The sequence below is a fragment of the Pygocentrus nattereri genome, chromosome 7 (assembly GCF_015220715.1).
Source record: "Pygocentrus nattereri isolate fPygNat1 chromosome 7, fPygNat1.pri, whole genome shotgun sequence".
Lineage (NCBI taxonomy): Eukaryota > Metazoa > Chordata > Actinopteri > Characiformes > Serrasalmidae > Pygocentrus > Pygocentrus nattereri.
In genome coordinates, this window is record NC_051217.1 from 14,562,465 (window position 1) to 14,576,925 (window position 14,461).

At 38.5% G+C, this 14,461-nt stretch overlaps 1 protein-coding gene across 6 annotated transcripts in view; it reads right to left on the minus strand.

Moving 5' to 3' along the window:
• Window positions 1-14,461, minus strand: part of tspan4a (tetraspanin 4a) — a 153,028-nt gene that overhangs the window by 60,324 nt on the left and 78,243 nt on the right. For all 6 annotated transcript variants that reach the window (XM_037540061.1, XM_017707467.2, XM_017707554.2 and 3 more), the window contains exon 3: window positions 3,334-3,525. In XM_037540061.1, coding sequence (XP_037395958.1) covers window positions 3,334-3,525 — 192 coding nt within the window. The remainder of the gene's footprint in view (window positions 1-3,333; window positions 3,526-14,461) is intronic.

The following is a 14,461-nucleotide window of genomic DNA, read 5'->3' on the forward strand; positions in this document are numbered from 1 at the left end:
CATATATCAGCACCAAATTTGGATGGAGATAAATCATCAGCCCCCCTCACCCTTTCCCACCCTCTCCCCCTTCTTATCTCCTCTGTGGTGTCTCTTTCCAAACTGCTGGCTGTAGCTAAAGCACACCCCATGGCTTTTGGAAGAGAACACTCAAGGCTGAAAGAAGACATGTAGCCATGCACACTCCTGACTGGCTACTACATCACAGGATGACAGATGGGAAAGGGACCCTACCATCTTTTCCATCTACATAGAGCACTGCAGCAGGGATGCATTCGGGAAACCTGTGGCGATATTAAAGTCTAGCAATATGGATATTTCTGAATATTGCTGTTTCTCATCGCACCACCTTATATGTTCACCAAATAACTGCTGGCTATGAATTTTTCATCTGCTGTGCTGAAAAAAACATGTTTCATGGCTTCACAGCTTAGCTGTACTGGAAACTGCTATGCTTTGAGCTGCAGATTTTCAGGCTGAGACGGAAGTGTAGGCTGTACTGCTGTAGGCTGAATTTTTAAGCAGATTACTATGTATCATGTTAAAAGATCAGTCAGCTATCATATATCAATCTATCTAACATCAAGTAGCTCTTTAGGATGTTTGGATTTACAGCCTTTAAATAACTACATTCACTTTGAGTTTCCTTGATTCAAATGTGTACATAATTTCTGCATAAATGGCACACATTACATCAAATATTGGGCAAAATAAACAAATTGCAAATAAACTTAATGCACATATTTGAAAGTAAATTCATATGCCTCACATTTTAAATTGTAGGATAAACAAATGACCTTAAACAAGTGCTTTTTATTTGTTTCCAAATACTGTTTAATTTTTACCATTCAATTGCCAAGGTATGGTGCATTGGCTGGTCTACCCGATCCTAAAAAATGTTAGTATGCAACTGTGTGCTTTATTTTTCTCACTTTTTTCTATGTTGACCATCTTTTGGGTCCAGCTCGGGCTGCTTGGTCTGCACAGACAGCCAAAGTCTGATGACTTTGCTGTTTGAGAGATTTTCCAGACAGCTCTGGGAGGATTTTTAAGATGCCTTAAGACTCTTGTGTGCCATAAAGGGGAACATGAAGCTTTGTCAAACTCAACTCCAGAATTCGTAGAGTGCCTGTCATGCTGCGGTGTCAGGAGATATGTATTTGCTGATGTTTTCACTTGACTAGTGCATGACGTAGTCTGGTTTAATACTTTTATGTTATACATTTCTTCCTCACAGCTTCTCAACGACTTGTCACCACATGCCGTCATTTGGATAAGTGAGAGTCTCACTTTTGAACACAGTTCTAATACTAAGTAGGACCCCTTGTTGCTTACAGAACAACTTAAATAATTCTTGACGTGGATTCAATAAAGTGCTGGAAACATTCCATAAAGGTTCTGGTCAGTGTTGACATGGTCGCACCATGGAATTGCTGCAGATTTGTGAGCTGTGTGTTCACGCTCTGCAACTCCTGTTCTATCAATCAATCAATCAATCAATCAATCAATCAATCAATCAATCAATCACTCAATCAATCAACCTTGATTTTTTAGATCCCAAAGGTGCTCTGCTGCATACAGATTTGGTGACACTCATTTCATGTTCATGGAGATGGCTTGGGCTTTGTCACAAGGGGCATTACCATGCTGAAAGTAACCACTGTGAAGTGGAATGCCCATGCCCAACAACAAAACTCAGCATTCAAATACTTGACTGGTATTAGGGAGCCAAATGTGTGCCAAGAAAATATATACTACACCATTACATTACCATCATCTTACCACCATCTTCAACTATTCACACAAAGCAGGTTGAGTCAATAGATTTGTGCTGTTTACATCAAAGTCTGACACTGTGTGTCACAGCAGAACTTGAGAATCATCAGACCAGGCAAAGTTTTTCCTGTTGCAATGTGGTGTTCTGCTGTTGTAGCCCATCCACCTCAAGAATCTTCATGTCATGCATTTAGAGATGCTTTTCTTATCACTACTGCTGTAAAGAGTGGTTATTCTAGTTCCTGTAGCCTTGAATAAGTCTAGCCATTCTCCTCTGACCTCATCAACAAGGTATTTCTGCCCACAGAATTATCACTCACTGTTTTTTACACAACTATGGTTGTGGTCGGTGTCAAGTTTCCCTACTCAAACACACCGTCTAAACCTGGCAGTTAACTGATGAGTTGAATCAGGTGTGTTTGAGCAGGTAAATCACCAAATTGTGCAGGATGCTGGCACCTTCAGGGCCGGAGTTGTGCACTGCTGGTGTAATCCCAGGAGATCAGCAGTTTCTAATGCTACATCATCCTATCTGGCACCAACAACCATGCCACAGTCAAAGCCACTTAAATCACATTTTTCCTATTCTGATGCTTGATGAAAACATTAACTAAAGCACTTCACCCACGTCTGCATGATTTTATGCATTGCACTGCTTGGATAATTGCATGACTGGGTGAGTATAGAGGTGTTCGTAATAAAGTGGCTGGTGAGTGTTTGTTATAAACTGGGTTATTCTGGGCTATTTGGAATAGTGTTGTAACATTCTGATATATACTGTACAAATGTTGACCAACAACTACAGTATGTTTCTGATTCTGGTAGCCTATAATGTTTGTCTGGTAACATGGTAAGTGTACACACTGTGTGAAACCCCCAACACTGCTATGTTTGATATACTCATATCAACACAACACACACACATACTCACTCTTTAAATACAGGTTACTAAATGGCTCTGGCCTTGGACAAATAGGGAAAATTTTCATTTTGTATAGAATTACATTAAACCTCAAGAAGGTTCTTCACATTTACAAAGATGCTTCTTTAATTATTCATCCATGAAAATGTTCTTTTGGGAACTAAAAGAGGGTCTACTACAGCACTGTTCTGAACATCACTTTCTGGCAGCTTTATTCTTAAGACTGCACTTTAGAACATTGGTCTAAAGTGTACAGCATCACTGTTGTATTGAAATTGGACCACCACCCAAATAATATTGGTAACTAGTGGTCCAAAGGTGGCCCCTTTCTACTGATAGACAGGGGAGAGGGGACTGACAAATTGTCTGGAAAATGACGAGCTACAGTCAGTACCTACAAACTTATACCTATTTAGTAGGGGTTTCCAATAAAATGACTGGTGAGTAGGTGCACATGAAACTAGCAAAAACAAAACAGTTTTGCTCTGCCATGCTGGTATTCTTTATGCTTGGCTCATGGATGCTAAGGTATTATTGCTCAGTGCCGACAGGGTTATGACAGAAGCCTGCTCTATCTGGGAAGGAAACAGCACTGTTGACTCTTTTGAAATTATAGTCCACAGGTTTGTACTTACACTCAGAAGCAGGGGACGGCTCTCCTTGACTGCTCCAACACAGCCGAGACAACCGATCACCATGATGATGGTTCCCACAGCAATGAGGAGATTGGCAGCAGAGAGAGAAGGTAAGGAGGACGAGAGAGTGGCAAAGTTGCCCTGGGTGACCGACAGCCAGACCCCCACTCCAAGAATTCCACATCCCCCCAGCTGAGAGATAGAGAGAGATGGAGACAGAAAGAAACAGAATATAAATAATGAAATATTTATAAAACAGGCAAGTTGCAAACTTTTCCATCAATAAGGAAAAGCCACACATGCACATATACACAAATACACATGCACCCAGGGTGAGAACTATTCAATAAAAAGATACAAGAGATAAATCAATTTGTTTGAGCTATTTGCTGCCCTCCAAAAAGTGTTCTGTGGAAAGATGCACTTTTCATGTCATTGAAAGATGTTTGTTTAGCATCTTTAGTCAGGGAACATAATTGTACCACAATCTACTGTAGGTATATTTTAAAAATTTGCATTGATTCCATATGCTGGCTCGACTACAGACTTTTCAATTTTTCTGTTTACTAGTTCAGATCATACTTTCAACAAATGTACATTTGTATGACTGCGAGAACTCTCAGAACTTTGGCTGGAAAATTGGCTGGCTTTTGTTTTTAGCTACAAGGCCAGACCGCCCACTCTTGATGAATAGGGGTAGGACTGGGAGATAGGACTACAGAACAGGGAGGAGATGGGGTGGCAGAGGGGTGTGAAAACTTTGTCCTAGTCAACAGAATGTCATTAGAATGTTTTACTAGAAAGAAGAGAAGTTTCAGTCATTTCATAAACTTCAAAGCTCCATTTTTATAAAAGTTAAAATATGAAATATTACAAATAGGCACCTTGAGAAAGGGAAAGCATTTTACCTTTAAAACTCTCTAAAGCAGCACAGTTGTACCTTAAAGAGTATTGCAATGAGGACACATTTAAAACCCAATTCTAAAAAAGCTGGAACAGTAGGTTAAGATACAAAGGTACAAAGTAAAGGCTTCCATGTCACACTCCTATTACTTTAGAATTACTCAAGACTGGTCTGGCCCAATGTAATTACTGAATAGTAAGCATTAAGATGCTTTAAACCTGGTGTTTCATAGTTGACTCTATGAACATGAATTGCCCAGTGTTGGCCTGTTTGATTGTCTCTGTGTTCCTTTCATGAGTTTTTGTCTTCTCAAGTATTGACCCTTGCTTTGTTTTTTTGCATCTGCATGGAAATCATGTTACATGCCACATCCAGACAGCAGGGTGACATTGATCTATTATTGATCAAAGCTGAAATTACAGAGTCAACATTGGCAGTAATGATACTGAGTATTCATTGATTTATAGTTATACAGTGCCCATCATTATGTTGTAAGAAAGGCATGTATAGTTACTTTCATTTGCTTTTGTACTGCAGTTTTAATTTTGTCTTCAAAAAAGTCACATGTGGTTAAATGGTTAAAGTAAAGGTATTTTTACGTGTAGAAAATATACTATATATATATATATATAGTCAATAGAAACAAATATTTTTCAAAGTCATTCTGGGCCATATGTATTTCCCCCTTCCCTCCCCTAGACAAATGAGTCATGTTTAGTACTTTGTTGTGCATCTCTTGTATGTAATGACAGCTTGAGGTCTGCGTAACATAGACTTTACCAGGTGTTGAGTATATTCTCTAGTGATGCTTTGCCAGGCCATCTGTACTACAGCCATCTTCAGCTGCTGCTTATATCAACGACTAGTACCCTTAAGTTTTCCTTCTGCATATGAAAGACATGCTCAATTTACCTAATTTACCATTACGTTAGTCTTTAAAAATAGTTCTTTAAGGATTCTTTAGCGAAGAAAATGATTATATACAGAACCATGAACACTCAAAGAACCCTTTACATCTTTACTGGGTTCTTTGTCTTTGTGAAGTGGATTTTCAGATTGATGAAGAATCTGCTGTGTATGATTCTATATGAACTTCTATACAGCAGCAAAAAGTGCTCTTCTATTGTTACAATGTCAAGCTTGTAGCAACAGAAGAACCCTTCACTCATGACTATTCATATGGGCTATGCTGACTAAGGAAAATGAACTTTTCAACTGTCATTTGTTGAGCTGAAAATTGTAACTGCTTTTCAAACAACAAAGCAAGAAGGGGCAATATTCATACTTCTATGCTTCTTGTACAAGACTGGTTACAGAACACAGCCTGGTTTCTTGCTTTTATTATTCAGAGCTCTCAAGGAAAAGCAGATCTTGTGAAGTCAACGAGTCATTTGTTGTTTGTGGATTAATGGCAGTTTGCCTGTGACTGTTTTTCTCACTACTGAAAAATCCCTCTTAAAGCATTTTCTTGTTATCTGGTTATCTAATAAATCTAAATACACGAACAGTTACTACAGAATCAAACAACAGATATTAATAAACATTAAATATCTAACCGTAGTTCATTTCTTTGAATTCTTCGACAAACTGCAGTACTCTGGACCACTCATTACACCCGCTCACAGACACGGAGGAAAGGTGCTGGACCCAAACACGCCAAACATTTGATGGAAATTAAAAGGTGAGATGTCATATTAGGACACAGAGTGGATTTTGGGCCATGTTTTGACCTGATAGTTTGAAACTGCTCTCAGAGAGAGTAAGTCCTGCTGATTGTTCTGATATGAATATCATGTTGGAACGTTAGATGTTCTTTTGAGTTATGAAGCCTAAAAAAACTGCCTGCAAAAACAGCTCCAGGTTCTAACAAGACATATTTCCTTTGCAGCATCACTTTTCAGCAAGCTTTATTTTTAAACATCTTTAAAAAGCAACCACAGTGTTTTTCTCCTAAAGTCTGTTCCCACAGCTTTTCCAACCAGCTCTTCCAACCTACTCACACCCAGACTTAAATACGCATCTGTTTAAAATATACCACGCAAAACCACTAATGCAGTGCCACTGTCTACTGTATGTGATATACTGCTCCGGCTTAGAAACGCTTCTGACAGGTCTTGCAGCTTTCTGTGAGCAGTTCGTCTGTCAGGGGTAAAGATGAGGACGTCACAGATGTAATCTTTTCAAACTCATGTGACGCATGGAAGGAATAAAGAATTCTCTCTATCTCTCTCTTTCTCTCTCGCCCCCATTCTCTGTGAGCGAGGCTGTGAGCTAGCCCGGGTCTTTATATGACTCAGAAGATAGAAGTGCTAGACAGTACCAGAGGGGGGGAATGAAATCTTAGCAATGTTCTTATAGAGCAAGTGTCTGGATCCTGGGTCTTGTATGATATCCCATGTGCCTGGAGAGTGCATGTTGTTTTCTCCACCAAAGCTCCATTCCACTGCCGGCAAGCCTTTGTACTCCATTCTATTCTTTTACCATTCCTAATGCCCGTGAACTAAAAGACGTTATTAGCTAGATTAGCACTCACACAAGGATATAAAGCCATATGGTTTTTTTTATCCTTTACTATACCCCGGGGTTAGCTCCTCAACACTGCACCGCTTTATCGGCACATAAACGTCTAGTCTTCCACTTATAAAATGCTTCAACTCTGCGCGCAAGCTGTGAATGAGATCAAAAGGTCTGTATGATTTCAGAGAGAGCAGCTTTGATGTTTAACACTTGTTAATTTATGAAAATCCTGCCACAGGGCTTTTGCCACGAGGAAGATCCAGGATATCTGCTTCTTCGTCAGGTTCTTCTTCTTATTCTTCTGTTACTTCTTCATCTTCTTCTTCATCTTCATCTTCTTTTTCATCTTCTTCTTCTTCTACTACTTCATCACCATCATCTTCATCTTTTCCTCTTTCTAAAACAATGGCTACCGCTCCTTCTCGTGGGTGGAACATTGTAAGAGTCTAAAAACATGCTGTAGAGGACAGGTTGATGTGTTCTATTCATACAGAGATGAGCAGGAGCAGAAAGTACGTGATATTACAATAGCACGTTTGCTTGTAGAGTGCAGTAATATGCAACAATAAAACTGCATAATGTAACAGCTATAGCCATCTAAAGAGCAATTGCCACATATTTTTCAGTAATGGTGCTTTCTATTTTTATGTGGAGCTATTTTATATCTCATTGTAGTCAATACTGTTAAAGATGCATTTATTTAGTCTTTCTTCATATTACAGTACTGTTCAAAAATGATTCATTTACTTCATTTCCATTATGAGGCAAATAGATGAAAAAATAAAATACAAAAGAGCAGTTTTAGAAATGATTAAAAGGTAAAGGAGAATTAAAAGAGATGATAGGATTCCTAAAAACTCAAGATCTGGCAGACTGTCAGGTAAACAGTATGTAAAGCTAAAACAAAACAAACAAACAAGCAGGCAAGCAAACAACCAAATAAATAAATAAATATATCAAGCTGCTGATGTTCTGATGACCCCAGAGTCCAGGCCCTCCAGCATCCCTGAATGTGTTTAACACTATTTAGAATGTGTGAAGCAGAAATTCAACCAACTTCTAAGACTAACTTTTAGAGCTGTGGGAAAATATGCACAATATGAACACAAATCTCCCAAAAAGAATGGAACCCATAATTAAGGGGATATGCTAAATACTATATATATAAAATATGCTGTCAGAACAAAACCTCGTATCTCCAAAAAAAAAAAAAAGTAGAAGGGAATAACACACTTTACTTTTTAGTAAATTCAACTTTTATGTCAACTGAAACTGACATTTTTCCAAGTCCTTTAGGTCATTTTCTTTTGGTTTATTAATATAAACATTGTAAAGACCAACAGGTATTTTCAAATTATATCAAAAACTGAAAAAAACTGATTTGTATCTAATGGCTCTTTTGCCTGGAAATGTATTAAATGAAGGGTGGTCCCTGATTTTTGCACAGCTACAGCCCTGTGCCTGATTCTTACAGAAGATAAAAGCTGTGTATTTTGAGGCATTTTCAGGTCTGTTTGTGATCCACTGTTACAGATCTCAGCCTTCATGACCTTCAGAATCTGCCAGTGAACAGAAGTTTGTCGTGTTATTTTTGTCTCAAGCCAGTGGAAGAACATAATCCAAGTGTTTGCCTTTTGGTTAGTCCAGGATGGCACTGATATCCAAGGGCACTGTTTAAATTCTCACAAAGAGACCATTTTATTTCACCAAAAAATTATTAACAAACCCATCCTTGTTGAAGTGGAGTGAGTCACAGAGTGAGTTTGTTGTTTTTTTGTTTGATTTTTTGCTGTTGACTAGTTACTGTTTTGAGTCTGCTTGGCTTTTGCTTTGTTTGGATTTTGCTCACTGCTGCTCCTGTTGCTGTGTGCTGGTAATTCATGCACAGGCAGTTTAAAGGAGGATTTTGGCTCCATTGCTGAAGTTATTTAGGCTGTCTCTCATAAATAAGAGATGTTGAAGCATTTCACTGAGGATGAGGCTGCTGGGGAAGCTGTCACCACTGTTTAGATAGCTTCCAGATTAGCAGGGCTCTAATGCGCTCTCCAAGCTACTTTTAAGAACAAGGCATGCCCCTATATAACATCAGAGTACTGTTTAGACAGCAAGCACACACACTCCCACACACAGAGTTTGTTTTTATATAGCGTTCTGGATGTGGAGTCATACCTGATTCCTTTATTCAATACATATATGTATCTACCTATATGTTATAAGGCTACAGTGCCCATAGCAGTGACATGTACAGTACATTAGTCATGTTTGGGACTTTGTGGCAAATCATCTGCATGCGGTTTCTGCTTAAAGTCAGTGACTCATACACTTCAGCAGGTGTTAAATATCTTCTCTGCTGATGCTCTGCCAGACTTGTGCTGCAGCCATCTTCAACATATGAAAGGCATGCTCAATGGGATTCAGTTCAGGTGACTTCACCAGTCACAAATTTTCCAGTTTTGAGCTTCAAAAAGCACTGATCAAGCAATTAAACACACCTGAGTAATTACATACACCTGTGAAGCCATATGTCACCACATGAAACTCCATGTATAAAAATACATTTTATTAAAATCTGCACTTTATCATGTCTAATATGTCAAAAATGTCTTTGTTCCAAACATTATGTTGAAAAACTTAAGAGTAAGTGGAGCAAAATAACAAGTACAGATTCAGAGATGCGTGATACAATTATACCATCCTACGATTCTCTGTAGCGAATAAAAATGCTGAGCATGCTCACATGACCTTGATTTTAGAACAAGATGGCAAGAAGATCTAAGTGACTTTGAAAGAGGGTTCATTATTGGGGCACAGATGGAAAGAGCTTCAGTCACTAAGACTGCTGAATTGGCTAGTATTTCAATAGAAACAGTGATTAAAGTGTCTTCATTTAGATCTATCAGTAAATATACTTGTGGTCGAATGAACGTTATGCTTGTGCATGCAAGGGTGGTCTTTGCACTAGGCTAAGGTAGGCAGCTAGGCATGAAATAATCTACATCATAGAGAAAAGGTACTTCAGTGTGATTTTCAAATAAATGTATCCAGGGGCAACACAGTCTCATTTTTCAGCCACACGCTTAGCAGTGCATGCTGTTCATAATGAGAAATATTACATATAATGACTATGTAAAATATCGGATGGCTTGCCAAGACATCATTTTTTGCATTTTGTAGTAAAAATTGTGCATCCGGTCCCCATTCTTGTCTCCAGAATCACTAAATCCATCCCTGGTTATGTAAGAAAGACTTTTTTTTTCTTTTCTAACAGCATTATGGTTCAGTTTTAGCCTAGTACTTTCAGCAAACTGTCTTTTGATGGACTCACAGTTTTAAAATCCCCTATTTATTTTCAATGGGATTCAAGTCAGGAGATTATAGGCCTCTAAACACTTTCAACTTTTTTAGAAACCAATTTTATGTTATTATGGCTGTATGTTTGAGGTTATTGTCCTGTTGAAACATCCATCTTTACCCTTTTCTTGGCTGATGAAACTAAACTCTCCTCTAATATATCAATACATTATTCATGTTTCTTTCAAAGATGTGCAGAGTAATGTCCCAGTACTGTTTGCAGAGAAACGGTTCCATCTCCCACCTCCATGCTCCAGGGTGAATATGGTGATCTTGGGATCATAAACACGACCCTTTTTTCTACAGTCCTAACATACTGAATTATTGCCAAAGAGTTCTGTTTTTGTTTCATCTGACCAGAGTACATTGTTCCAAAAGAGCTCTGCTTAGGCTAAATGTCCATATGCATATTTCTGTGTTGGGTGTAGGAGGAGAGATGACTGCAGTGCAGTTCACTGGATATGTTCTCTGTGTAACTGTTACTCCCTCTGCTTTCAGGTCGTCCTGCAACTCTTTTAAAGTAACTGCTGGCTCCTCTTTTACCTTCATTATCGTTAGTCTAAATCTTGTAGGTGCAGCTCTACAGGGATGATTAGTTTTGGTTCCATGAATATCCATTGATATACTATCAAACCAGTTGAACTGCCAGTGGTGTTTTTGCTATAGCTTTGCTATAGCTCTGTAGCTTTTTCCATTTTAGTACTGTTTCATTATGTTGTTCTTGTTACATTCACCACATTGCATGAAGTGTTCCTAACCAATCACACCTATTATGATGATGATCATGATTATGGTTATCATTGTTTATAATGACACCAAGCACAGTTTGCACAAGAACATGTGTATTTTTTATTTTAGCAGCATTCATTTATTAATAACAATACTCAATGTATTTTTTTACTTCACATATACACTCCCTGGCCACTTTATTAGGTACACCTTGCTAATAAAAGGTTGGACCCCCTTTTTGCCTTCAGAACTGCCTTGTTTGTGGCATACTTTCACCAAGGTGTTGGAAACATTCCTCAGAGATTTTGGTTGGTTATTTGAGTTACTGTTGCCTTTCTATCATCTCGAACCAGTCTGGCCATTCTCCTCTGACCTCTCACATCAACAAGGCATTTTACTCCACACAACTGCCGCTCACTGGATATTTTCTCTTTTTTGGACCATTCTGTGTAAACCCTAGAGATGGTTGTGTGTGAAAATCCCAGTAGATCAGGAGTCTCTGAAATACTATTTTGTGGCCTGATTGCCTCTCATATCACTACATTATGTTTTGTTTCGAGGAACTATAGCATTCCACTTTGTTGTTGCTTTTGTATGTTTGCTGCTTGTTAATTTATACGTAATTTTCCTGTGAGTGCTTTCCAGTGAACCCTGCTGTATTACTGATATTATCACATCAGCACTGGGTTTTGCTTGCAAATGCTACTTTGGACTGAAAATACTTTAGTTATATACAAAATCATGCAACTGCAGTAGAGGGAAATAATTTGGATTTATTAAGAGAGCATGTAGTGGAACTTGGTAATAGCAACAGTGCAACATGTAGCTTTTACAAAATGGTCTTAGTCCTGTTTTCCTCTAGTTTTCCTGTGAAAAGAGGACATTTTCACACTGAAAATGCACAAAAACTAAAACACACAATATCATCATGTCTTCTCTGCATTGCCTGCAAAGCTGCTGCAAAGCTTTAAATGTAGTCTGTCTAAAGCCTTATAAATAAACTGTAACTTCATGACTTGGAGAGAGATGAAGAATGCAGGCCTGAGAGAACGGGGAGAGGAATTAAGCAATGATGAGATCCATCGGTAGGATGAAACAAAGAGCAAGTGCTGAAGAAGCAGATGAGCAGAATGCAGAAAGAGAGTGGGAGAAAACAAAGTTAAAAAAAACAGCGAATGAAAGAGACGGAGAGAGAAAAGACAGAGGAAGAACAATCAATAACGTACTAATCACCATGGAGTTCACTTTTCTCTTTCCTCCGCTGTCTTCTGCAGCGCAGAACATAACTACCAACACACACACAAATGTCACCACCCACTTGCTGAAACAAATCTCACTTGTAAATAACACACACACACAAACAAGAACAGCATGCACAGAGCCAGTGAGCAGCTGTGCTGAGAATGTATAGAAAACATACATGAGGGCACGTCTGTTCTATATCACTCCTCTGCCTACGTGTATTGAAAAACAACAGCCTAATGACACAAAATACATGCAATATTACGGCATGATAACTACAGGAGCCCTATCAGATATGACCACCCAGACGCTTTCAACAAAGCCATCCTCATCACAAAACACAGCATGGTGTTTTATTTAAGATGTTTACACTGGCTGATGTTAGCTGCTGATGATGAACTGTTATGTCTGAGATTGTGTCATGGCAGTGTGTCATCTGCTATGAGTGTAAATGTCTTCACAAGTGCTGAGCTTTTCTTACAGTGGGCAGGGAAAGTCATGCCCAGTCGCTTCCAATGACACGCAGTTGAATTGGATCCAATGAGAGTGATAAAATATCTTTCCTTCAGGGCAGGCCGGCAAACTCCAGCCGCACTTCTGTTCTGCCGTGACACAAGCATGAACAGCCACCGAGACAGTTTAAGGGTGACGGACTGTCAAAAGTTTGTCCTGATGATGGCGCTTGGTGAGACGTAGAGACAGAGAGGGAAGAAAAAAAGCGTGTGTGTGAACATATATATATATATATATATATATATATATATATATATATATATATATACATATATATACACACACACACACACACACACACACACACACACACACACACACACACACACACATATGTATATGTTGGACCCCCTTTTGCCTTCAGAACTGCCTTAATTCTTTGTGGCATACTTTCAACAGGGTGTTGGAAACATTCCTCAGAGATTCTGGTTGGTTATTTGAGTTACTGTTGCCTTTCTATCATCTCGAACCAGTCTGGCCATTCTCCTCTGACCTCTCACATCAACAAGGCATTTTACTCCACACAACTGCCGCTCACTGGATATTTTCTCTTTTTCTGACCACTCTCTGTAAACCCTAGAGATGGTTGTGTGTGAAAATCCCAGTAGATCAGCAGTTTCTGAAATACTCAGACCAGCCCGTCTGGCACCAATAACCATGCCACATTCAAAGTCACTTAAATTACCTTTCTTCCCCATTCTGATGCTCGGTCTGCACTCCAGCAAGTGCAAACCTCTACATGCCTGAATGTATTGAGTTGCGGCCATGTGATTGGCTGATTAGCTGATTAGGGTTAACAAGCAATTGTACCTAATAAAGTGGCCTGTGAGTGTGTGTGTCTGTGTGTGTGTGTGTGTGTGTGTGTGTGTGTGTGTGTGTGTATATATATATATATATATATATATATATATATATATATATATATATATATTATATATATATATATATATATATATATATATATATATATATAGAGAGAGAGAGAGAGAGAGAGAGAGAGAGAGAAGATGGTGTACCACTCTTTACTGATTTAATTTCAAATATCAATACAATATATTTTTTTCTGTTTTAAGTGTTGACCCTTTGCCTTTATTACAGCTTTCCTTCTTTTCAGTATTTTGCTTTCAGTTTTTGAAAGAAATCTCCACACCTCCACATCTCCACACAGAAATGTTTCACACCTCCAAAATTCAGCCTTAGAAGCTGGTTGCATTTCCTGCTTCTCACAATTCAAACAATCTCAAGCACATTGAATGACACTGAGCTCTGGACTCTGGGATGGCCAGTCTATTTCTGTCTTTATCTATTTTCTTTTCTGTGAAATCACTTCTTAACAGCTACACATCCTTTCAGACTCATAGTGTTGAGCTGTCTTCTGACAGTGGAAGGCTGGACAGAAACACCTGTAGATTTTTCGGATCTGAATAAGAGTGGAGCTTGATTTTCTCCTCTCTATCAAAAATGAAAGGTTTAAGTACTGTTTATCTGGTGGTGATTGTTTTGGTGGTCTATCAGGTCTTGTACAGCTGTCAAGTGGCATATTTTCTCCTCTTTTAATAATGTTTTAATAGATGACTCCTTGTTTGTCTTTGACTTTTCAGAAAAAAAAACTAAAACCTGTGCTTAAAGGCCATTTAAACCATAAATTAAATGAATGAAGGGTGGTCTTTTGCAGACTACTCGCTGTTTGCTGAATACTCGCTGTTGGAACAAGACCTTGTACCTTAATTTTTCTTTTCTTTCTATTGATATGATTTGAAAATTCCAGATGCCCTCTACATTGCATTAATATATAATGGCAAATAGATGAACATAAATGGTCTGAAATGACTTTTAATCACTTTTGATTAACTTACACTACAATTTTCTTCC